Source organism: Odontesthes bonariensis, chromosome 5 (assembly GCF_027942865.1).
Source record: "Odontesthes bonariensis isolate fOdoBon6 chromosome 5, fOdoBon6.hap1, whole genome shotgun sequence".
Lineage (NCBI taxonomy): Eukaryota > Metazoa > Chordata > Actinopteri > Atheriniformes > Atherinopsidae > Odontesthes > Odontesthes bonariensis.
This window is the reverse complement of record NC_134510.1, coordinates 21,584,957-21,612,247: the sequence shown is the minus strand read 5'-3', so window position 1 is coordinate 21,612,247 and position 27,291 is coordinate 21,584,957. Positions and strand designations below refer to the sequence as shown.

Genomic DNA, 27,291 nt, shown 5'->3' with positions numbered 1-27,291 from the left:
AAAATGGAGACAAGGAACATAATGTAACGTACTTGACCGTCTCGTGTTGATTTTTTGCTAGGTAACATATCACATAGGGCACTCCCATCACAGGAAAATTTTGCATTATATCTGAAATCCGTGGTGTCCCTCTGTATCCCATTTCATCATAATTTGGATTAATGTCTGCTTCGTGCGTGAATCTGTCAGAGTCTGATGAATTTGATCTGCCGTTCCCTTTTTTCGTCTGAGACAGGCTCGGTGTGGTACAGAGATCCAGCGTAGTGTATCAGCACTTACTGAGACCAGCCCAGACCTGTCAGGTGGGGGGAAAAAAAAAAAAAAATTACACCTGACCCTCCCCAATAAAGTGACAGGGAAGATGACATGATTGATCATTTGGGATATTGGGATATTTTTATAGCACTGTAGAAACAGTGATTCCATTGCTAAGATATGCCCCGTATAGCATAAGGGCTTTGCCTTTATATTGTAATCAAACTGCCAAACTATTACCATTTTTTTCATGCCAGGGCAACATGTTGCGGAAAGAAAAGAAAAAAGAAAAGTGCAAAGCCAGCCAGCAAAAAAAAAAAAGGGGAAAAAAAGAAATTTAATCTTCACTTGCAAGAAAAGAAAACAGAGGAAAGAAACATGATTCACGCCAACTGGCAGTCTTTGACCATACATATTTGGCTTGACAGGCAAGTATTTAATCCTTATCTGCCAGCACTAACATGAGAGGAAAATTTCTGATATGATCCATGAGGAATAGAAAGGGAACACATCAGTCATTTGGCTTTGTTAAGTAGGATCTTGAAGAGAAAGCAGTCAGTCATGTTGATTGTGAATTTGTTCCAGTTGGGCAAACAGGTTGGCCCCAGAGGAAAAAACAGGTCTTTGAGTTATTTGACTGCCTATGCCAAACATGGATTCTGTCAGAATAAAACAATATGTGTCCAAACGAAACACCTTGACAACAGAGATGATTAGCAATTCAGATTGAAACTGTCTCAAATGAGCCTTCAGAAATGGGTGGTTTTAGTGCACTTGATAAGATGTAATAACAGTTTGGGTTTGACTGTAATAAATGTACATCTAATTTTGAAACTTAGATTCACGTCAATCAGTTTCATTCATGCCTTTCTTATAACGTTGTGCCTATCATATATGTCCACTGCATCTGGGTTATTTGAGTGTCAGTTATAATGCCGACTTGACCCTTTTCCAAAGTTCTGCCACCTGTCAGCAGTCACTTCACGCTTCACACCCAGCTTGGCATGGCAAAGGCATGCCAAAGTTCAACACTCTGACACGACAAAGCACTCATGCAAAACTATTCATATTATTAGTGCCCCTTTTTACGTCTACCAACAAGCTGGACATCATTTTGACAAATCTCTTTTCTCATAACACGTGTTCAATGGATTCATTAGAGATCCTTTGACTGTGAAGACTTTGAAGACCAGATCCAAAAGGGAAACATTGCACACACTATTAAAACAAACTCAGGCCCTCTCTTGTTTGATGTTTGCACTGCTGGTAACATCTGTACCAGTCTGTTTGTTGATCTGGATCAAAGATTATAGCATTTGCGCCACACAGCCCAGAGTATTTAGTGCTAATAGTGTTTCCGTTGTCTTTTTTTCCGCCAGGAGTGTGTTTATTTCTACATTCATACACGGACATTAGTTCTGGAAAACATGAGTCCTGCTGTTTTCAGTCAAGAATTTGTTTTAGTAGCATTTTGAGGAAGCTCCCGTCTGATTTCAAACGGCAGCAAAGACTAAATATTATCTTTGTAATGCCTGGTGGATTTTTTTTTATGTTCATCTTAACCTTTGACCAATGGAATAATTGCCCTTGGGGTCATTAAGGACCAGGAAAAGTGAGGGCAAAGAGAGGCTCCTATTAGACTTAATGTCACATTAACTAGATTCTCTTCTTAACACTTACAGATGCATGCCAAAGGTCCTTATTGTCTTCTTAAAGTACCTCTTTTCCATCAATATGTAACCATTTCTTTGTTGTTTAACAGAACTGTTTGCAAACTATTTTGAGCATTTCAACCAAAAATGAATCGGTTTGGTACCTGAAATGTTAGTTCTCAGCAGCTACCAAAAAGTGACAATTGTGAAATGAAGGTAAAGAAAAAAAAAAGGGGGGGGGGGGGGGGGGGGGATACTTCTTTATGTTGAAATGAGTGGATGTGAGAGAGCAGCCTGGTCCAGTTTTGATGTTACTTGATTTCAAAGTTTTATCATCAACAAATTTTCTTTTTTAGAAAAGTTACCAGTCTTTTTTCCTTCTTTGTTATAGTTGAGTCTTTAGATCTTTAGTTTGAAAAAAAAAAAAAAAGATCCATCTCTCACTGATGATTATCACATGTTACAATAGTTCTGCTTCAAAGTGTTGGAAAGCCAGGTCGGTTCTTTACATAGTGGCAAAGCTCCAAGAAATCTGAACAGGACCGCTTCAAGAAACAGAGCTACTTTGGTGGAAAAGAGGTTACAAGACAAGAGAAAGCATATTTCACCCTGGCAGTAAAAGAAAAAGTAAAAAAAACAAAAAAAAAAAACAACAAAAGGAATTGGAGGGAAAATGCAATGGATCCCATTTGTGCAGAAACCTGGTCTTTCAACATCTCCTTTCCATTAAGTGCAGTCAGTCACAGGGTGCCAGTATGGAAATGGGATGGTGTACTGTGACACATGTGTTTGCTTCCTATTCCTAGAGCAGAGTCTGAAATAGATGTGGTCTCCACACAACTGTGTCTGTTGGATGGAGTTTGCACTGGTGTATTTCTCTAAGTGTCAGGTTGTTAAGAATAGGAGGGAGCAGAGAGTCGGGGGCAGAGAGACCAAAAGGAGTCCGAGAGGATTCAAGTAGGTCAGAGCAGAGTCACTGAGGTCATTTTTGACAATATTTTCCAGCTCAACTTTCAGGGAAAAATGGCATTGTTTTTAATCACAGTACATGAAATGAAATGTTTTTTATTTTAAGGACCATAAAGCCCAAATTGAGAAAAGAACTTGGCATTGTGGACCTGTCTTTAATGGAAGGAAAGATAAAACTCACCGAGATAAAAAAAGAAGTATAGCATATGTGCTCACATGTGATAGTAGAAGAATATATGGTTTGAGATTTTAAATCTTACTCTTTGGGCATCTGGCCCTGCATCTATATGCACATTTTACTGCAGTAAGAAAAGCTGTTTGGCTGAAACAGCTGCCAAACAACACATGTGGAGCAGCCTTGACCCAACCCTTCCAACCTTATACACAGAGATCATAAGAGGATTCAGGCACAGAAGTAATGCTAATGAACAGCTTCACTGTGGTCAGCACTGACCGTAACTTTATGGCAACTTGCCTTTACAATGAAACAGCTGGCTTCCTCGCCTCCCTCCTCAGACCGGTCCCGCGTTTAATTGTTGATTCTATCTGTGTCAGGCTTTTGTCTGCTCTGCTGAAAAGGTGCATGCATTTAATCGTCTGCCCGCTCCATTACATGTCTGTGTCAGCAGTGGTGAGTGCAGGGAACCCCTGCTGAGAAGGTGAATCGGTGGGCTACAGAGAGAAGAAATAAGGAGGGAAGAAAAGGAGGGTGTTTACAGGGGGATGTTGTGAGGGTAACCCCACCTGGTAGCTTAGGAATGACTCATTATACAGGCAGGCACTTATGAAAGATTTGTCTGTCCTCACATTGTCCTTGCTGTCATGTCTCTCTCCTCATCTGGAATTCTGCAGATTCCATCCTCACTTTCCTCTTCTGTTTCTCTTTGACAGCGTCAGATAATATCTTGATGGCTCTTTAGCATACAGTTTATAGAGGAGACTTACCTGGAGATTAGAACCTGCGGTTGCCTTTTAAGGGCTTTATAGAACATGTTGTTATGAAGAAGGAGTGATGCGTGCAGCCGAACAGTGAGATTTTATTCCAAGCCGAAAGAGAAATGTCACTTCGATTATTGTGACTGACAACAACATAAACCTTCACTCAATGCATTATGTAAATGCATCAATAAACAAAACAATCCAATTTCCCCATGCCCATAGTTGGGTAATGAGTGCTGTTGAGCTCTGAGGGCCAGGTTTTGTGTTTATTGGAACTTGGCTGCAGGTATTAAGTGTCACTGCCAGGATAGAATGTCACAGGCCTGAAATCGGATCTCATCCTTGCTCCCAGTCGACTGTAGATGTCATAACCTCTGCACAGTGTGAGGGGGAAGTCCAGGTAAAACATCTGGGAAGGAAGTCAAATCTGAATGAATTACTGTGGTTTATTTGCATGCACCTAACACTGTCATTAACATCCTTAAAAGAACGAATTTCCTCACTCCTGAACCCTGCAAGATCTTTTGCTCCAACTCTATTGAACTCTATTATTCATATCAAACACAGCACCCTCTGACTCACAGACCTGCACCATTTGCCTGCCTTTTTTCCATCGGTATATCAAGCCCATATTTATTTACTTTGATGGGGGGGGTTTTCTCCATAACTTTCACGCCCCGTGGGTCCTCTCCGGCCTTCCTGTGAGGCTCGCTGCCAGTGACACAGGCTTCTTCAGTCTGTGTGGCCCGACTCAGTTTTTTCCTAATCTAAAACATCATCTCCATATGTCTTCCATCACAACTTGCAAAGCATTTGAATAAATGCCAGGCAACAGGAACAAATTAATTAATGCCCTTATTCCTGTGTGCACTGCCTGTAAACTGCATGTGCAGAGTGAGCAGTGCTGCATGTTCATGTTCATGCACCCCCTACACATGCACATGTGTTTATTTTCCACCATCTTAATCCACTGTTTGGTTGCACTCATAATCCAAACATGTTGAAATTGATCTCATATTTACCTGCATTCCTGTTTAATGATTTCCACCTGAGTGCTATAATGTGCTTTTATTGACCTATCATTCACTTTGTGTTTGCACTCTGAGGAAAGGGATAAAAGGAGTTGTAGAAAACCCCAGACCACATAGTAGCATGTCGCAATCTGTTGCATGTGTTGGGAGGTCTTCCACCTTAATGACTCGTCTTTTCATACATTTTGGAGCACAAGATTTCACTCACCGCGAAAAAATGAGAGGGAGGCAGTGCCGTTGTTGTTGTTGTGCTTTTGTTTCGTGACTGTGGAGGGTCATTATACATACTGTAAACTCGAGGGATTCTCATGAAATACCAGGGCATGAAAATGAAAGATGGGTCCTTTTATTTTTGTACACGGCAGGCAGTGATGTGGTGACTGTGGCACACAGGCCGCGCTCTCTCAGCTGGCCGCAGTTTGCCTCATCTTAGCCCTCACCTCTCACAAAGTCTGTGGCCTTTGCTCTGTCCGGTCCAGTTCTGACCAGACCAGAACTTTGTCACATACACAGATTGTTTCTTCATGGGATGCTGCAGCCCATCTGCTACTTTGTGATCCTCCTGAAGGTTAATAGTTGTTCAAAGCAGCTCTTTTCAAGACATGGAGCAATGCCTTTAAGCCAATTCTGGCAGACCACTTGAGTTGCACTGACCCGTGACAAATTCTGCTGGTCTTTCCCTTAATCTACCAACACTGTACCAACTCCTGTGCGCTAGCAGTACATCTGCTCCTTAGAAACACTGCTGCCTCTGTCACTCCTGCACTTCATTTAGGTTTTATAAGACCAACATACAACACATAATCCAGCTGTTACAACTGAAGTTTTCTCTGGTTAATTATCGTCAGTCCCCATTCTTCTCTGCGCTTGACTACATTTGTGTGAGTGAAGGAATGAAGGAAGACTAGTGGGGGTATATAAAACTTAACCTCTAAGTCTCATGGCTACCTCAACTTGTACTTGATGTTTTTTTTGCTTTTAGACCAAATTGTTAAGTGGGTCACACCCGTCCATAGTGTTGATCTTCTTCAGTTAAAAACAAGTGTCCTGTTGTATTTGGCTTGAGAGATAGACAAGAGGAAGATGTACTGATTATTCAGCGGAGGTATGGTAATTGATATAGAAACTTTTCCTTCCTGAATCACTTTTTGCGGTTTCTTCCTGATAGCAGATTGTGGTCTCGGGCTGTACTTCATGCTTCTCAACCTTGGCATCCCAAATGAAAGCTGTTGATTTTACTGTGCATTGTTGGAACATTTTATATGCACATACCATTACAATGTTAAAGATCCTCCCACTCAACTTCCAGTCTGACACGTCTACTCCAGAAGGTAAACTGAGTTTAATTTACACCAGTGTGTGCGAGGCTGTCCTCCCCAGTGGGGTCCTTGTGGGTTTCCTGGCTGTGCTTTGGATGTGGTTTATGTGTTCCGCCTGCTGCGCGATGCATGAGCAGTGGTAGTCATCCCTTTCATTTTATAGCACTCCCTGGAAATAAAGGCATGTGAACAGATGACCAACTGAATATTTCAGAGGGTTTTGTAGATGGAAAATGAGCAAGGTTAAAGACTTGAAGGCAAACAAATGTTCATAATTTGTTAGCTGTCCAGCAGTGACTAGTGGCGACTGGTTTGAAATTGAGATTGGCACACGGAGATATATAAATACGGAGATAATAAAAAGTGACCCGCGACTCATGGAAAACTGGAATGTGCTGGCACCGACGCAAAGAGTCATAAGGCGTGTGAAGCAGCACAGGACAGATTTGCTTTTAAAAGTTGTCTTCTCAGCAGCTGCATGGCCATCCTTGCAGCCCCGGCCTGTCTGAGTACATCAGCTCACCACAGCAGTTTTTTTTTTTTTTCCTTTGACTCTCTGAGCAGTTGAACACATTCCTGATGATTATGGAAATTCCACTATTACTTTTAGGATAGTTATAATTATGAACCATTACATCCCCGTAGCTATTTCAGCTGTGAAAGCCTGACTGTGTATTGCAGTTTATGAGCAGAAAGCAGCTGCTTGCTTGGATACATCAATATGAGGCATCAAAGAAACACTTTCACGTCGTTGAGTCATTTGACTGTAACCTGTTTTCGGTAAAAGTGAACGTAAAGCTGACAGGAAAAAACCACTTGCTTGTCCTGAGTTGTACTTTTACCTTGGACATTATTGGATGGGTCTGACATGCAAACGCCAGCTGACAGTAAATGAATCTAAAGAACTGCATGGCTGCTTTGTGTTGTTTTAGTGTGGTTATTCTCACCGTATCTACATTGCTAAAATACCATTATGATTGAAAGCTGAACCTCGTGTCCACAGTGTTTCACATCTTCCTTTGATCTCTAAGTTTACTTTCACCCAGTAACAAAATCCATGGCATATGTATTGAGCTATTGAGTTTAAATGTTTTGGAAGTTCTGGGGTTTCACGTGAGCATTGGTTTGAGTCGGTCCTCACAAACATTTCCTGTGAATAAACAAGCTTCCAGGTTCATTCCTAAATAGGGAAATGCAGAGGGCCCATACTTTTGGGTGCATATCTGTGCCAAATGGTATGGAACTAATCTCCACTGAGTTATTTCTCATTAAAGATGGGCCTCTGGGAGGTACGCTGGTGTGTTGACTGTGGACAGGGACAGGGAAGGAACTGTCTGTTCCTGCAGATGGGCTTCATTTAGCGTTGGGCAGGAATAACTTTCTGACAGTTTTATTGCAGTCCAAACTACATGGCTAAGTAGAGAAGCACTAGTCCTTCGTGCAAATGGCAGTAGAGCTGTGCAAGGAAGAATATCTCTGCTTCTCTATTGCTGACGGACACACACAGACGCACACACAGACGCACACACAGACGCACAAGCAAACACACCTCTGGGGTTAAGTCAAAACTGATGGCAACCCAGTTGTTGATTCATGTGCCGGGTAGAATCATCATGGGAAGTTCAGCAGTGTTAGATGTAATTCATTTCCTGACTGATTAACGTTCAGTGTCCAAGTGGAAGTGCGCTTACGACTTTCGGAAGAAAAAGAACTCTGACACAAGACTCTGGGTTAAGCAGGACCACAAATCAAGCTTGCTTTGTATAGTGAAGGTGTGATGAGTAACCCAGAGTTGTGACCTCTGTCTCTCCGCTCCAGTGATCAGAGGGTTTGTTTGTTTAGGGATCCCTAATCTAAACTTTGAGTCACCTTCGTATGGTGCAGGGCAATGGATCTGGCCACCCTTTGACCTGCTGAGGGGGAATACAGTTGTTTAAAAGCTGCGCTATCTTTTTTTACATCATGTTGAGTTGGATCCAAGGTTGCACAGCAAAAAGTTCACTCTAAGACATTTTACAGCCATAAAACTAGATGCAATGGTATTCGACCATTTCTGTTATTACTTTTGTATACAGCCCTTTTATCGATAATGTAGCAAGCGGGTGTACAGCATGGATGGTCGTTATAAAGAAGGAGGAAATAAATGGAGGAAAAAAGCTGGTACTACAAAAATATGTGTCGGCTCAGTGAAGAAAATTTGAAAATATGATTTAGCTTGGAAAAGCAGAGGCGGGGACCACAAACTGAAAAGGCTTAGTCTGACTTCCTTCCTTTTATTTATAAAGACATAAATCACCAACATCACACAGCTTCCCCTCATAATGCCTCTGAACTTGTAGAGATTTATTCCTCATGAATGCTATTACCAGTGACTTTCTTGGACTTTCTCGTAAAGTACCAGTACTCATCTACCCATCAGGCATTTGAGCCATGTATGGCATTGGCTGAAGAAAACATTAAAGTCTCTATTCTTCTCACAACAACGATCATCACACCTATAAATTAGAAATAAGACATCTTTATAGCTTAAGAAACTCTGCTGGAAGTGGATTCTGAGGTATGATTTTTCTACGCTGTGTCACCTAATGGGAGTCTTAACCACATATGGCCAGGCTGTTCACAGCACAGCTGCATCTCCAGTGCCTTTTCTGTCTGTAGAAGAGTGGCTTAGCTGAAAGAAACGGATATTTCACACACTTTGTGCTCGAATAGATCCTTTCCTGTGCTCTTTCTGCAGTGCTGTTTAAAAAAAGAGAAAGAGAGAAATGTATTGATTGTTGCTGCAGTTCTAAAGCAGAAAGGCAACCCTCTGGTTGCTTTGCTCTTAAAGGGATCTTTAATATAATTGAGATGTTTTGGATATATTCAGTTGAATTACTCTTGTGCTTTTCACAGAGTGGTTTGATTGCGTTTTATATTTGTTCACTGTGAGGCTCCATGTGCTAGCTTCCCCGGCTTGTGAACTTCTATATGTGTTTTGAAATTAGCTGTGTGTTGCTGAAAAGGCGCACAAAGACCTGATGGTCTTACTTTGTCTGCATAGAAGTAGTCAAACGACACACACCTTGTCCCTGCCTCTGTCCAAGATCACCGTCTGAAGTCATTTATTCTGCACCTGAGGAGAGAAACGGCATTATTAAATCGGCTGCTGTTTTCAAAGTCCTTTGTGTGTGACGCATGCATTGAATGCAGCATGATGATAATGTATGTTCGCTCGTTTGTTCCACTTAGTTGAGGCATGCAATGACTGTGATGCCTTCATGTGATGTGCGTGTGTGTCAGGAAGAAAGGAAAAAAGAAGCACCATTGCATAGAGAAGAAATCCAGAGACCTGTGGCGCTCTGCATTAGACTGCTCTGTACACTGTGGTGCTGCATCTGCAACAGTAACGGGCAGCTTTTGCTGAGTCAGAGAGAGTTCACTCAGCAGTTCTGAGCGAGCTGCTTGCTTTGTGCTCAGTGCTGCCTCTCCCTGGAAGACAGTGCAGGCTCCACAGAGTGAGAGACTGTTGCAGGAAATGTTTGCCTTCATCATCTCCGCTTTACTCCTCTGCACAGTTTCCATAACTGATTACCGCGTGAATTGTTTCTTAGTCATTGTGGTGGCTATTGGTTTAAGTTTGTTCCGTGACTTTGTATCATGATAAAGTACAGATTGGTCTTTGTTAACAGGAAGCATCCTCTGTTCACTAACTCGCTGCAGATGTTCTCTGAGTTGCTCCTACTGTTCTTCTGCTCTCTTTATTCCTCTTGTGGGAAAGTTTTCATATTTGGCTACTTGCTTCCAATGATGTGTGCACGGTGTAGACACAAGGAAGTGGTTTTCAAGACATTTGTAGTTCATGGAAACATTGTGTGTGGGTGTGTGTGTGTGTGTGTGTGTCTGTGTGTGTGTGTACAAAATGACAACGCACATTATAGTTAAGATGGGTCAGAATCATCTTTAAAGTCTAAAAATATCAGATTCCACAGGTGTGGTTGTCAATTGATTTTTTTTTTTTTTTCACTCATTCCTGTTCTCTCTGCTTTCAGAAAAACTCTACAACTCTACTGGACGGGAGCTACGGAGAGCCCTCTTTTCCCTGAAGCAGATTTTTCAGGTAATCATTAAGTATTTGCAGCTCTTGCTGGCTCTATCCTTAAACTGAAGCTGACAAGATTCAGTCAACTCCACTGAGCTGTGTCTTTTTCATTTTGGCAGCAGGTCTCATAAAGTATCCCTCACCATGATCCTGGGCTCTGTTAGTTCATACCCATGCACACACATTCACATGCAAGAGATGCATGTAGCGTGCACACATCGATCGTTGCACACTCACACTTGGACACTGCTCGGTTTTCCTGAGGAAGAGTTGTGCTGCTGAGAGTCTGCCTTCGTGGCAGCTGTTGAGCGTTCAGGTCTGGTCATACTTCACACACTGGGCTGGGCGGGCAGTCGGTCGCAGAGGGGGAGGGTTAACTGACAGTCAAATGGAAAAGAAAGCAACACTCACTGATGCAGGCCCTGATTTGATTAGAATACCTCGTATTTTGACACTAAGAGTGCCTCTGTAAGGCATCGGTTGTGAAAAACAGACATCATGCTTGAGCAGTCTTCTCTGCTTTTCTAAACTTTTGTGCACATGTGAAAGTTTCAAAACTGCTGCTCAAACTGCTTCTTCGGTGCGCTTCTGTATATTTAGACTCTCCGCCAAATGACTGGAGTCTCCATCACACATATATGGTAAAGATGTTCTGGAAGCACTTAGACTTCCTCCTGGGACACAAGAAGCCCTGACCACCCCGCCGTGTTTATTACTGCCTTCCTCTCTATCCCGATTGAACAGCAGAGTGTATCAGACAATGTTAAATCCTGCAGAAAGCCTGATGCCGGGCATTAAATGACAGGGTCGCGGACAGGTGTGAGAGATGCAGGTGGTTTTGTCATCAAGGAAAAAATATGGGAAGAAGTTGAGAGGTCAAAGCAACACTGATCCATCTGAGCCAGCAGCGAGCACATTGCATGGTTGAATTCGCGCAGGCTGTGAACGAATTTGGAAAATAAATCATGGCTTTAATTCAGCCAAAGATCCGTTTCCGTCATAACTAATTGTTTTCGACTCTTTAATGGTACTTTGAAACCTATATCGGATGTTGTCTTTTTTGATATAACCACCATATCGCTCATTTTTTAACTGACTGGGATCATTCTGCAAAATACTTAAACTAGTTTGCATTGACTCCACTTTCTTCCCACCGTCCAAAAACATGTATGGTAGGTTGATTGGTGATTCTAAATTGACCCAGTAGGGAGTGTGAGTGTGTATGGTTGTTTGCCCTGTAATGGACTAGCAACCAGTCTAGTGTTTACCCCACCTTTCACCCAGAGGCAGCTGTTGTTTTTATTCCAAATGACACCTCTTGACCTATCACCCCTTTGTGGAGTTTTTACATTACAGGTTCCAGATTATTATTTCTCTGCACAGTGTTAGTCAGTGATACAGCTAATGTTCATGTAGCACGGAGGACAGTTTAGTCGTGGAAGTTCAAACTAATTGAGTCAGTCAATATTAACTATCACTAAATAGATCCAACATAAACTGTGTGGCACTGTCCATGACATACAGTGGCTCTTCATCGTTTTTCTCCTTCTTCTGTGGCTTTTTTTTTTTTCAGGATGACAAAGATTTGGTGCACGAGTTTGTGGTGGCTGAAGGACTGACATGTTTGATAAAAGTGGGAGCCGAAGCCGACCAAAACTACCAGAATTACATCCTCAGGGGTACGTACACGGCAGAGCAGCACGGCTTTACATCAAGAACAAATGACGTTCTTCCCTTGTACCTCACAGCAAGGATGTTACTAATCAGTCCTGTAACAACTTTTCTTTCCATAAACCCTTCTACAGCCATATGTGTTTATATAAACTATGTAAATTGATGATTCTGCTTGATGAACCTCGCGCACACACATGCACACATACCCACACTTGAATTGTATAAACAAACTTTAGTGTGCTGTAGATAATGTGGAAGTTAGGCCAAATGTAGCAGCTGCTTAATCCATGTGTTCCATGTTGGAGAGGTGAAAGATCATCTGTTAGGTTGAAATGGGGCACAGACACCATGTCTGTGGATACTAAAGAACTCCAGCTTTCACTCCGAGGTCACTACCATTTAATAGCCCGCTGTGAAAAGGCAGGTCACACATGCTTAAGTGTCTAATAAAGTTCTGACAGGATATTACAGATCATAAAACTAATTTCCCCCTCCTCTTCTTTCATTTGCTGTTTTATCTTTCTTTGTTTTCTCTCTTTTGTTTTCCTTTAAATGTGTTGCACATCTTTTGGTGGAACGGAGTCAGTACATCTAAGCTTTAAAGGCATCTTATTATGCCCTTTTTCACACGTTGATGCAATTTCTTGGTCTTAATGAATTGTCGATAACATGCTTTGGTCAAAATACACAGAAAAACAGTACAATAGATTCCTCTTTTCCACCACAAATTAACACCTGTATTCACACTGACCTTTTTAGGATGTTGGATGAACCACTCACTCCACTACCCCCTTTCCTCTGCAGTCTGCTTCTTCTGAGATCAGTACTATTCAGTAACCCTGGAAGAACAAAATTACCATATTACAGACCACAGTGTAAATAGCCTCAGAGCTCACACTAGCACACACAGCAAATAAAGCTCAAACTAAAAAAACACCAAGCTGATAGAGAAATGCTTGCCTGGCTGTTTTATTCTCAAATACTTGAATTTCTTTTGTCTGCAGTTACATCTTGGACAGTTGGTACTGATAAATCTTTTAGGCATAATCTCATCACGCGTCCTGCATTGAAAAGGCCCAGGTTGTTAAAATACCACAGAACATAACGGCCAGCTGGCAGCAGCTTTATACTCCAATCAAAACCCACAGAGTAATTCTGCTGTCATATATCAGTTCTGTAAATCCCGAGCTTAACTATCAATCAATTCCTTTGTGTTTTGTTGAAATTTTCAGAGACTAAAGTTAAGATTTGTTGCTTATACGAGCTACTTTGAATCGAAGTTAACAAGTTCTATCTAAGCGGAAATGCTTGTGGTACATTCAATGACAAATGGGAAATTGGAATCTCCAATATCTGCCTTTGAAAACAAACAAAATAAAAAACCCACCTATGAAGTCAGATTTCCTAGGAGGCCAGACTGTGCTGTGAGTATGACGTACATGTCCCCTGCAAATCTGAACTGCTGAGTAAATCGTATTTTTAAATCGGTGGGCCTAAAAATGGGCTAGGGTTGTGGGTTTTTTTTCCTTTTTTTTTTTTTTTTTTTTTTAGTTGACTGTAAATTCAGAGTTAAATATAACCTCTAAAGTACAGAAAGTGATTTTTTTTTTTTTTCACAATATGTCTCATTTGATGTTTCTATAGGAATGACACATACTATACATACAAACACAAACTCACTGGGTTGTATTCAACTTTTATGGTTAAAAAGACCGTTCAGTTAGAATCGTCAGTCATTTGGAAAAGTTTTCCCACCTGTTCATGGCCGATCTGATGATGCCCCCTGAGCAGCTCGTGAACATGACCCCGCCTGGACTGCCTCTGCAGGCTGAGCTCTCAAATGTTTGAGTCTTCATCTGAACTTGGCTCGGACTCCAACTCAGACAGATAAATCACAAAGGTTAAATGGCCAAAACATGATGGAGGAGTATAATGACTGGCTTTTGGAAACCAGTGTTGACCACATGTAAGAGTTGTTTGTGTCATTCTGCTGTGAGTGATGAGACCACCTCTCATATCTGTTCACGCTTCCTTGATGTGCCAGCTTTTTTCTTTTACATCCCGGAGAAATATGACTGTCTGTGCATTTCTGTAGATTCCTTTTATTCTTCTGCACGCTTATTTATCACTTCATCCCATCTCTGCAGACTACAGCTTCCCCCATGTATCTCTACATCATCATGAGAAACTAAAACCAAATTACCACTCTCCCAAAAAGCACTTTTAACCTGTTTCAACTTCTGACCTAATTTCTCCTGACAAGCTGAGGAAATGTGGAGTGTAGTAGATCACCCTCCCTCGCGAGGCATGTGTTGGAGAACACAAGCTGAGCATGTGCTGGAACCCATATGCACAGGTCAGAAATGTATATAGATCTGGCTGCTTTGCTGCTGATGACTTCCAAGAGGAGCTAAGCCATAAGGATTCCCACGAGAGGAGTAAATTAGCTGTCTGAAACTTTCACACGTGCACACAGAAAGAGGATGGGAGAACGAACTAACCGTAATAGCTTTTGTATCAAACACTGATCACCTCTAATGTGGGTTTTTTTTTTTTTTTCTGTTATGTCTTTCAAGTTGAGCCCAGTAAAAAAAAAAAAAAGAAGCAGGAGGAATGTGGCCTTGAACCCATCGGTCTGGTGTGCATTAAAAACTCTCCGACAAAACAATTTTGCTCTCTTTCATGAATAAAAATCATTGTATGGGTCTTTTGTAGTTAAAGAAAAGGCACATTTGCGCTCACACAACAGTCTTAATACAACAACAGGTTCCCAGCCTATGCTCCGTGAAACGTTCTCCGCAGTCTACACCATCTAATTTTTCTCTTTTTCCCTAATTTGAGGTTTTTTTTTTCGTTTTTTTTTTTCCATTTAGTCTTCTCAAAGCCCTGGAGGTGTCTGGGGCCACTTAGTGCTCTTGCAGCCCCCCTTCAGGGCCCCTCACACCTGGCTCAGAGGGCTTCTAGACCTGGGCTTAGTTCCTTGGAGATCTGTGCTTTTCTAGCCCGGGGGAGAGCTTGTATGCCTTTATCACCCCATCAGAGGGAAGGGTTTGAGGTCACTGTTTCAGAGGTGCCAATGCCATCTGGTTCTCCCGTAAACTTTACAGTTAGCCGAAAACACTCAGGAGCCAAAAGGGCTCATTAGAGTTATTCTGTCTTCATTCACAATACAACATCTTGGTTGATCTTTGTTAAACAGCTCTTGATATAATAAATTCTGGGCTAAGTTAACTCTCAAGTTTAGAAACTTTCTTAAATTGTTGAAAAGTTTAAATGCGTTTCTGAAATTTTTCTTTGAAATTGTATTTTTGGAGCATACTACCTTTTTTGAACATCAAAATATGTTATCACAGACAAGGAAATTAGTAACAGATGAAGGACGAATGCCTGTAACTGGAGGACATTTGGTCTGGAATATTTGTTTTCTTTTTGTAACCACAAAAACAACGTAGAACGTGTACAGAGGGATGGAAGGTGCACATTTCCTGCTTTATGTGGCCTTCCCTCTTATATGTCAACGATTTATATTATTCAAAGGTTCTCAGTGTAACTTTCATCGAACACTTTTTACTAATGGCACTTGTTGCCATTAGGTGACCTGCTAAAAGCTTGTTTATCCTATGCATGATTATGCGCTATCACTCTGTAGAGGGGCGAATGCAGCCATCTTGGATATCAGCCAGAACAGTGACATGATGTGTACAAGACTGAATGTGATTTACATGCATTATATTAGTAGATCAGATAACTTAAGTTCCACTGTTGTTCTAGTTAACTTATGAGTATATTTCAGACAATATCTGACTCTCCAGAGCAGACACAATCCTTTTGTGTCAATAAGAATCAGGCTAAAGATGAGACTGCAGAGACCAACATTATGTTCCTCAATGAACTGAGCGTATTATATGTGTTGGACTTACTTTTGAACCCATATCTTTGCATCTCTTATATTCTTCAATGTAGATCTAATCATACGAAAAGCTTCTTATAAAGGATATTACAGATTTCCAGTGAGAGTTGGGCCCAATCCCAATTCTATTTTCCTACCCCTTCCCCTACCCCTCACCCCTACCCCTCGCCCCTTCGAACGTAGGGGTAGGCGGAGGGCTACGGTCACGTGACCCAAAATTCCGCCACGCCCCCCGTCGCAAGCTAAAAAATCCTCGCGCGTCGCAAGGGCGCGCACACACAACTTTTTTTCTGACTTCGCGCGAGCTCAACCAGAAACAGCTGACCAAGAGAAAGGAAAAATGAACACAGCAGAGACCGCGGTGACCGAGAGGGTGCGCCTCTACAAACATCTGTACGACACGTCTATGAAGTTACACTGGGACAACGTTGTCCCAAAGGACAACGTTTGACAAAGTTCGTCTTGTTGCAAAGGACGAACATTCCACCTTCTCTTCTGTTTTTGCCGCAGCCGCTTAGCTCTGAAATACATATACAGTTCTACACCCAGAGTAAATTCATTCCGCATCAGATGTGCCAGCCTCTGCTGACGTGACACCACAGGTGGCATTGTGTATGCTTTCTTCGTATGCTTTTCTTCGTCCGGTTCTTCAGCTTGTTTCCTCAACAGTGACGCCCGCTGGTCTGGAGAGAACTGCAAATGTGACACATACTCGGCGCAAACTGCGCTTATGAGCTGAAGGAACTGTGAAGGGGCTGGCGCTTTCGATGACGTCATTAATGGTTCTCGAGCCAGAACAGTTGCGCGGTTGCGCCGAGTAAGAATCAGGCTTAAGGGGAAGGGCTTTGGAAGAGTATTGGGACAACACTACCCCTTCACGTGAACGCGCAAAACGGAGGGGAAGGGGTAAGGGGTAGGGCCAAGGGGTGAATTGGGATTGGGCCTTGGTTTGAGTTTCAGGCACACATTCAAGAGTAGCATGGAAGTTGAGCCACTGATTTTCATGAAGTGAACTATGTAACTGCTGATGAGAATGTGCTGTTAATAGCAAAGCAAAGATCCAGAGCAAAAGAGTTTCAACACCGAGACAAATTTGACAAACGCCCACGCACGCTCACTTCTAGAATCAAGTTCCCAATTGACCTAAAGTGTACGTATTTGTGGGAGGAAACTAGAATACCCAGAACCCACACATGTACGGGGAGAACTTGCTAACTCCACACAGAAAAGCCCCAGTCAAGATCTGAACAGTGCTAACCACCACACCACCATGCAGCAGTGTGATAAAGAATGCAAACATCAAATCTGTGCTACTGTTTCACAACAACAACAAAAAAAGCTTTTATGTAGGTTTGCTATATGTAGCAGTGAGTCATAATAAGTTGTAAAAAATAAGCCTTACTGTATAATAAATAAATGTTTGATATTGGAGTCATAAAGTCCACATTTCAAGTCAGAGCAAGTAAATCCAGAAACCTCTGATAAATTACTGCCAAATATTTAAGTGTTTCTGTCACTGCGTCTGCTCTTAGATATGCTTCTGTGCCATTTTGCCTTGTGCATCTATGTAAGAGGAACCAAATACATTAGGCTGGCAGAGTAACACATCACTGTTGACAGCACAGTAAGTGCTTCCACCGCCGTAAAATAAAAGCAGCTTGTGCAAAAGGTCAACAAGGTTTAAGCTCAAGGTTTTTCACTGTGGTAAGAGAAGGATCCTTATGGTACTAATTACCATGGGCAAAAACAAGGAGATGGGCTGAAAGAGCAAATCACAAGGTTTTTTCCCGAATCTTTGTTCCATTTGTAGATTTTATAATAAGAACACTAACAAAAGTAACAACCGTATTTAATTGGTAACTGTAAAAACGGGAGCGTCAGACAGAAAGGGCAGATTAAAGACAAACCAGTTACAGTCAACTTGAAGCAATTATTCCCTCCTTTGAAAAGCTTACTGTTGACATTCCTCACCATAAGCTATGTTTTTAGCTACACTTTCTCTGTGTGCACTTCTCAGGGGCCACGCCGGTTCTGTCTGCACACTGTTGTTGACAAAACACTCGCCATCTCTAAGCTGCAGTGGAAACAAATTGGAAGTGAAGTTTAACTTTTTAGATCCACGGGAATGAAAAGAAATTCTCTTTTTTTTTTTTTTCTTTTTTTTTCTCGACATCTTTCACAACTACCTTGGATACATTTTTTGGAAAACGCGTAACATAAATCATCTCCATACCCACGAGGCTATATCTCTTCTCGCGCTGCATTATGCCGTATGTACTCGGGCTTACATGCTATAACTTAGAAGCCTTGCTAATTTATAGCTTTTACCAATAGGCCTTGTGTTTTGAACAGTCCAAAGGTATTACTTTTTTAAATAAGTTAAGGCCGTATTTCATTTGACCCTTTTATCCCCATCCTGCCTTCCTCTCTCCTAGCTGTATCTCTCTCTCTCCTGCTACTGTTTTAAGATCTCCTGTTTCTGATGACACGGCTGTTATAACGCCATAAGCTGAAGCACCTTGACTACCTTGTTTCCAGAGGGAAGTTTCTGAATGGCCCTCGGTGGGAAAAGGAGATGTGTTCTAGTCAAGTGTTTCATTGCCTCTTAAACTGTCTGGGACCTGGAACACTGCTCCCAATACAGCGCTCAGTCCGGCTTTTAGTGTCACGCAGCAGCCGCTTTAGTGGGCAACAGTGTTCACAAAAGTTTCAAGTGCACCTGAAACACAAGACCCCCTTTGTTGGAGCCGCGCTGTTAGTCCCTGCAGTGTTTCTCAGTGCTGTGGCATTAAATTGTACATGTGGCTGATCAGTGAGGCTGCGGAGTGACACATCTGTGCTTTTGCTTTTCATCTGTGTGCCAAGATTGCGTGTGATCCAAAGGTTCACGGTAAACAAACACAATAGCAGCCATTTTCACTCATTTGCTTCGCCTTTGTAGTTGCCCCAGCTGCAGCAAGCTTTACCTCCATTTCGCTGAGATTAAGAACAACCTCAATCGGAATCGTTTGAATCTAAATGTTTGTATTACTTTATAGCCAAGCGACTATTGCATGCTAATAATTAAAGCACATTCATATCATAGCCTGGCTTTCCATGTGTTCAGACAGATGTGATCATGTGTTACTAACAAAACAGCACATTTTTCCAGGATACCATTACATACTAGAGGGGCTTTTTAGCTCTCTTAATTTAGAATCTGGATCATTGTTTTGACTACTGAGCTTTGAGTGAAAACCCAGGCATAGTTGAGTTAACAGCAGCTTTGGACGCTCTTCTTGGAAACAGTGTGTATTGCGTTGTCTGGCTGTGTTATAGGTCGTCTGTTCTAGAGGGGAAACCTTTACGATGTCCCATCATCTGGATAAACAATTCCGTTCTGTCTGGTCCGGGCAGTGTGGCTTTGTGTAAATTTATCAATATTTATGCATGATTTATTGCTGCAATCATTTGCTTTTTTTTTTTTTTTAAGTGATCATCTACGACTGATGTTTAGGAAAATTGAAGGCACTGCTTTGTCAGTGCCTGTAAGATAAGCTGACGCACATCGGTGGACGGGGCTTGTGTTAGGAACAAGAAGGAGCTCTCCAACAGTGCCCTTGCCGTACCAATAGAAACCTGAACTCCTGGTTTGTAATGAGATCCCGAGGGAGGACATGTGTGTTTTCCACCCAGTCTCCTGCAGCTTTGTGAGTGAACCATAGCTCCTGCTGCCCCATTCTGTCAATATTTTCAGACTTATAAAAACTCACTTGTACGCCCACGTACAGTAAGATGCCTGGTCTGTGGAGTCACGAATGTTCGATCACTTACCTTGTAGACTGCAAACTAGCTGTATAATGATTTTGACACAGCATATCGACAAAAATGCAGTATTGTGTGTCCCTCATCCCTTACAGTTCTGTAAATGAAGACAAAACAAAGATGGTGGGCTTCACCTGTCTACTGAAATAGTAGTTTTATTGACCAGTAAATATGTGGAGACATATCGGGCATACAAGTTTAGGTTTGTTATGTTTTTGGTTTTGATCACTTCCTTTGTAGATTATTTTTCAAATTAGAAACCAAATACCACCATCCTACCAAAAAAAAAAAAAAAAAAAAAAAAAAAAAAGTAATTTTAGTTGGTCGGGTCTTATAATTCCATTTACAATATGGACCTCTCTCTTTCAGGATGACGGGATTGACTTAATTTAGTCACGTGTGGTTAAAGACCTGCTTTCAAACTTGCTGATCAACTTTAATCTGGTGCTGTTGTGGAAAAACCGAGCACTATCAAAATGAACACAACCTGTTGCAGTGTTTTGGTTAAAACTCTGGGCCTTCCTGCCAGACATGTCCCCCTCCATCCGTATGTGAGACCCCTCTGGTCCTCACATGAGCAGGCTGCTTTGCAACTGGACCCAATTCAACCCCACCTGCCTGACCTATATTCTGCCTCCACTTATTCTCCTCTCCCTACATCTGTGGATGTTTTCAGCCTCAGCAAACCCACTGGCAGGGGAATAGCATCCCCATCCCAACGTCTGTTTTACTGTAACAGAATTCAGTACGCATGCCAATTATATTGTAAGAGCGTTTGATTCGGTTCATTTGTCAAGTGCTTTCTTTATCAGCCCTCACCTTGTCATCTAAGTCGCATAAACTAGAATTTGGAAGATAAGTAAATCTTGCTGTGACATGCAAGGAGGTATTCTGGAATCCTCAACGTCCGAGTGGGTTTTCCATCAGATTTTTTTTGTGAGCGGGCTGTTTTTTGTCATTGAATCATGCAAGTGGCCAGAACCAGAGCTAATCGCATAACTGCTCTCTCAAGAGCTGTAAGAATTTACCACGGCTCATCTTTCAGTTCACTTTACAAGTGGGTGGATGTTGCTTTTTGCCAAAGTCTTTCCCATTTGGATGGGATGCAGAGAGCTCATCTGCTGGCAAAAGGCCCACCTCTTCATTGTTATTTCTTAGGTTTATATTTCATTCCTTTAGTACTGAAATACCTCTACTCTTTTAGCTATTTATGCACATAGTGGGAAATAAAGTGAAGAGAGTGTTGCATATTTATCCCTTTTATTTCCTCTTCTCTATACTGCTGTAGTCTTCTCGAGTCTGCCCTCCTCACCACTGCAGTTCATCGGGTCTGCAGTGCCTGTAGAGTTTAATCAGCCAAATACTGGAGAGGCTCTCTTGCCTTACTTCATGCTATTGTTCCATTAGATCTGGTTGTTTGTCTCAGGGGGATATGCTTGAGATTAGACCCACACCAAATTTTGTCAAATGCTGGTAAATGTTTCCTTGTCTGAAAATGAAAGTATCCCCCAGTCGTTTTACTTTATGGGGCTCAGTGTAAGTCTGGCAGTCGGCGCGGTGACTGGAATTGCTCTGGCAGAGGCAGATTGTCTGCCTCTAATGGGCTGGGTGATTAGCTGAATAACAAATAGAACGCAACCCACGAACATGTCTTAATCCACTTCATATACGGTAAGAGCTGAGCAGTAAACTTGTCTTTTTATGGAACTCACTCTTTAAATCAGGCCTGTACCAGAGGCATGGATGTAGTTAGCAGAAATGTCAGTAACAAAAGGAAATCGCTCAGCTTTTAACATAATCAGCAAATAAATTTTCATTGCTTTTTCTTCTCTATGCTCTGGTAAGAGCATTGCTACATAGCTATATCTACACGTATGTACACTATAATTTACTGCTGTATTAAGCTTTAGTTGTTTACTGCTGTATTAGGCTTTAAGATGTTGTTTATTGATGTCATTTATGTTGATGTTATTTAGCAATAGCCCACAATGGCCCCTCTGTACCCTGAGTAGTGCTACAGAAGCTGTGAGCCTTTGCTGGTCTAATGATTCAATTTGATGACATTTTACTGATTAACAATTTGATGCATCCAAGGATGCATCTTGATGCTAACATCTTGCATCCTCAAATTACCGTTTAACCACGCAGCTACATTTTCATTGATAAATGCAATGAGGTTAGATCATTCTGAATTTCCTTTTTATTTTATTTTATGTCTGCATCTCATCCCTGACCATGTTTGAGTGAGCTACCTCAGTCCTGTACATACTGTATGTTACATACAAATCAGTGGCTACTGAAGTCCACAAATGACATATAACGGCCGCTTGACTACCTTTAATCCCTGATGTCTTTAACTGGACTTCAGTTTGGCAGCACAGTGCTGGTATAGTCGTTTCTGTAAAGTGAAGTTTGTGGCAGGGCCTTATGCTGCTTCTCCGAGGTCTTCAACAGATGGAGAAACGTGGGGATCTCAGCACTGCACTGACCCTTAGCTATGAACGCTGGCTTTTTTTCTGGGTCCAACTTTCTTTCATTTCTGCAACCGTTGTTTTTGTTTCGACCATCGATAGACGGCAAAATCCAATAAAAAGCTACGCTTTGTCAGCACGCTGCTGGGAAACAGACCCTAGACCTCAGCGTCCCTCGATGCCTCAAACGTTGCAGGCTGTGTTTAAGGAAGTAGATGCACCAAATGCAAGGCTGAAAACAAACTTAAGCCCATTAGCTCTCCCCTTAATCCTGCTCCCCACCGGTCTTCGTTATTTTTACTGCGTGCACTGCTTCAAAATAGTTGAGATATAAACATGTAGATATAAATAAAAACTATGATCTCTGGGCAGGGCTACCTCTTCTTCTCATGTTGCACTGAAGATCGACTGCACTGACTCAATATCACTTCTTGAGGCACAACGGGATATAATGCTATATCGTAACTAGATTATATAACATCATAGCTGTTATGTCTACACATTTCACGGTTAGGTGAAGTTCATTTTTGAATGATTTAAACTGTACTCAACACTCAGTCTTACATGTTGGACCTTTGGACATTTAATTACTGAGTAAACAGCTGCAAACTGTAAACAAAACACTTTCATATAATCATCCTCTGAAGTTATCGTGGTGTTCATGTGGCATATATGTCTAACTTTTACTCACCTGTAGGCAGATTACAGTATGTTTTCGTCTCTAAATTAAATAGCCTTTTTTATTGCTCTATGTGGTTTACAACTGTACTAATGAAAGTCAAAACCATGACAATGCAAGTCATAAAAGGAAAGCTTAAAGAACATGCTGTGGAACTGAGGAAACCCAACACTTTTTCCAGAAATGTGAGCCTAAATGTGACAAGTAGTCATGTTATCCGCAGTTTCTATGCAGCTTTTGCTTTGAATATTTATTCAACTGAGAGGATAGGATGATGAATCTACTGTATGATTAACATTTTATACTCTAATGTTAAATATACAGCAGATACTGGGAAATATAATGTTCAGAGTGGAAGATTGATAGAAAAATTAAGTAATAATTTTAACGACTTACGACCAGTAATGAGAATAGTTTGGTACCAGTTGGTGTCACTGCTCATAATTTCCCCCAAAAAACATTGTAAATCTGACTGAAATTCTAATGATTTTTACAGCAAATGTTACATTATGTTACAGCAGCAACATAATACAACAAAAATCTACACGTAATGCACAAGCAGCTCATGGGGCAGCACTTCCAAAGTGTGAGCGCAGCTTCTAGCTGTTGCAGGACCTGCAAGACAAGAAGTTGCATTGTATGGGAAGGAGATTCGACCCTTTCTTGATGTTCTGGTGAAATGATTGTGGGTCGCTGACAGTTTGGCTGACCCACATAGGATACATCCCAAAATGTGCAAGAAACCGACGAAACGGAGTGACAAGTTCGAGGGGAGTTGAGAGGTTGCCAGACATAGAGCTGTTTCGTTGATTTCTCCCATGTTTATAGATAAGGGTGTGTTTTCTTTTTCTCTTTCTCTTTTTTTTTTTAAAGATCCGTGTTTGAGTTAGCTGGTTTGTGTTGGTGCTGCCTCCCAGACCTCAGAGCGCTTCTCACCTCGGCAGTGGTCACGGAGCAGCCCTTCCTGCACATTCCTGGGGCTGTGGAAGATAATTGCTGTGGTTTATGAGAGGGAGAGGCCCTGAAGAAACACTTCCACCAGACCTTAGTTGTTTAAGCTTGTAGTTCTCTCAGAATTCTGGTTCAGGCACAGGATCTTGGTCTGTCTCCTCTAGTCGTAGATCTGTACTTCCCTTCTTCAGTTGCATTTAATCTAAAGAAAAATGAATATTGAAGGAACAATTTATCGTCTTAGATCTAAATTCTGATCACTTTGCTTCAAATTAGCTCATTGGATGGCAGCATCTGATTAGGTGACACACTGTACATGCATATGGACTTAGCAATGTTCCTATTACTATGTGTGAGGTATTGCAAAACTGCTCATGATTATTTGAATGGAGGCCCACATTTTTTGGCCCCAGATCTGCGTTCAAAGTAAGGCGAATCCCTTACCAACTCACATTCTCCCCTCATCAACCCTCTTCCAGGGTTACTGATGAATGTCTGTTAAAGGGTTTGAAAACAAACCTTGATTCCGCCCATTTGCAAAGGTACAACCCCGGGAAAGTGTGGATTGTCTAATCATTTGATCACGTTGCCTAACTGCAAAACACACAAGTGACTTAATTTAACGGTTTTGTGAATGTATTAATCAAAGTGCATCAGCTCCATTTGCAGTTCACACCGGTGATTATTTTAAGAGCAATTAGATGATTCATTTACTCTGTCTCTCTGTTTCCTCACAATGAGGGGTAATGTCATTTCTATTAAACTGTTACGGTATCGTTTTACACCCACCGTTCAGTCCATGCGGTTTCTGGTACTTTACGTTAAATTGTACGCAAGTCACTAATGGCCATGAATAATTTCATGCGGCGGCCGTTCTGATAAATGTGAGATAAAAAAGGTAATGGTTTGTGTGGTTTCTGGTGTGGTTTATAACAGTCATAATCTCAAGCATTTCTGTAAGTGCTGACTAAATTAAATCTGCGTATGATATAGACGTTCCTTTGGATTTTATTATGCTTGGCTGCATTTTTAAGGCATGAAAGCCACCCATATCCTGTCGATAAGAGTTTTGAATGTCTTATGATAACATGTCAGAGAGATCTAAAAGTCGTTTCATTTTGTGGCCGACCGATAACGTCTCATCTGTCAGCAGCTGAACATTCGTGCGCTGTAATGACACCTTTAAAAGCCTCATTAAGGCCATCTAGATTTCCTCACCTGGTTTCAGTGGACATTCCTTAAAACCCACACAGATGACTTACACGGGTGCACAAAGGAGATAAAAGTCCATAAAGTGATGATTTCGCAGGTCAGCTGTGAATTTGAAAAGAGGCACGCAGCTCATTACTCATCCAGCAAAGGTTGTGCTTGTTTGCGTGTTTCAGAGAGAATCATCATGGGCTCAGTAGACCAGCTCTGAATCCTGTCATTACTGCAGCCACTCATCTGCTTGCTGTTGTCCCATACAAAGTCAGGTTGCTCCACCCTGCCCCGCCTGAGGGGAATTAATGTTTTCTTAAAGTTATTCTGTAGTGGTCTGCATCGATACACCACGTTGTCGTGCTGCTGACCACTATGACACATGGCTCGGAGCTTACAGTAGGGAAGGACTGCTAGGAATGCTTTGGCTCGACATGATGTGAGTAATTAACCCTGATTGATAAAAGACGAACTGTCACTGCTGCAGCAGCAATGAGCCGTCAGCATGCACATACACACACGTGTCCACCCACATACCCTCACGCATCATGTACACACAACAGCTGCACCTGGGAATTTTGGCTTATCTACAACATATTCACAATTTTCATGCCTCTCTTGAGAAGTGGAGAGAAATGTATGACACAAACTGTAGGCTTTCAGCATAACGTGTCATAAGAAACCGTTTTAAAGAGAGCAAGGGAATATTTGATGGAACTCGTTTTGGCGAGCATTCAGTAACACTGTTCATTGTGTTGATTGAATTGATGCATTGAGATCAAACTCTCCTATTGCTCTTCTTTTTTCAGATACCTTTGCAGTTTGAAAGCAGCTGGTGTGTCAGCTTTTGCAGCTAGGTCCTGATATATTCCTGAACTTGGTCATGATTGATAAAAACAGGAATGTCATGATTTACTGAGGAAGTTCTCTTATGTATTAACCCCTGAAAACCATAACTCCTGGCAAGAAACGGGCCTTCCAAAAAACGTTCCAGCTTTAAATCTGTTCACATGCTCTGATTCTTGGGCAATACCTCTACCTTTTTCTTTGTGTCAGCTAATGTATCATCCGCAGTTGCTGTGGGTTCAAACTGAGCTCATCCCTGCTGTGGATTTCCTGTGTGTGGAAACTGTTTTAAAAGAAAGAGACCAAAATATTTAAATCGCGCTTTGTCTGTCCCACCACTGCTCAGTGGTGTTTGTCTTCCATCCCCCCATCTACTTCTTTAACAGAAGCCCTTCACTTTTACTGCCCCCCATTGAGATCCCTTGGCTCTTATTATGTTCTTATTTATGTATCCTGTTACAGATGGAAGTCATGTCAGCATCCAGCGTGGCCGAGTGCCCAGATATTCTCCCCCAGTTGTGTCCACTGACTAGAGGGATGAGGGAACAAGTAAAATGTATATAGATATATAGATCTATATATATTTGCCATTTAGGGGCCTAGTTTTTTAGCAGTAACTTATTTTTAGCGCTAACTTCACACCAGGAATGAGGAATTTGTGGAACATCATTTTCATTTTGGTTCCTGTGTTAACAGATTAGAGCTGCGCTGCAGCTACTTGCCTTTTAGAGTTGAGATGAGTATGTTTACCTCATATCAGCAATAATAACCGTACATTAAACGTTTAGGCAATTTGTCACAGACCTAGAAAATACAGCTTACCTGTTATGGTTGTATATTCTACCTGTATATATTTTCAAAGTGAAATAGCTGTAAAAAAAATAAAATATTAAGAGTCTGAAGATACGTCCATATGTGAGGCTTACACTTAAATTCATGTCAAAACTGTACAACGCAAAGAAGAAAAAAATCCTACACATGCGAGAACCTGAGATGCTTTCACATCATTTGGTCCGAACCTCGTTTATTTTCATAACCATTTAACATCTGATATGTTCAAATTTGAATTTTTGGGGGGAAATCCCAGACAATGCATTCTCTGAGCTCAAAAGGAGGAAAACAATCAGGAGTGTAGCTCTTTCCTTTTTTTTTTTTTAACAATTTATCTCTACAGTAGCTCCAGTATTTATGTCCCGTCTGATTTAATCCGAATGGGTAGAGTAACATGATTGTCCTCTTTCCCTAAAAGTTCAATGAGTGATGCTTTATCTGGGACAACTGTTTTCATGTTCATTCATGGTCATAAACGGATGTCAAGGCCCATTTCATGCTGCCTCGTCTTAAAATGTGGGATGAATCCTCCCAGTAAAGCATTTTATATAGAAAAATGCATGCCTATGAATTTTACCTACAGTATCTAGTTTCTGATTGATACAGTATGTTATTCCTTAGTTTTATTTAGTGTTTTGTCCATCATGAAACAAGTTTAATCTGCTTTGCACACCAAAGA

General features: G+C 41.5%; 1 protein-coding gene across 5 annotated transcripts in view; it reads left to right on the top strand.

Annotated features, from left to right (window-relative positions):
- Positions 1 to 27,291, top strand: part of fhod3b (formin homology 2 domain containing 3b) — a 91,340-nt gene that overhangs the window by 41,905 nt on the left and 22,144 nt on the right. For all 5 annotated transcript variants that reach the window (XM_075465314.1, XM_075465318.1, XM_075465317.1 and 2 more), the window contains exons 4-5: positions 10,197 to 10,264; positions 11,820 to 11,925. In XM_075465314.1, coding sequence (XP_075321429.1) covers positions 10,197 to 10,264; positions 11,820 to 11,925 — 174 coding nt within the window. The remainder of the gene's footprint in view (positions 1 to 10,196; positions 10,265 to 11,819; positions 11,926 to 27,291) is intronic.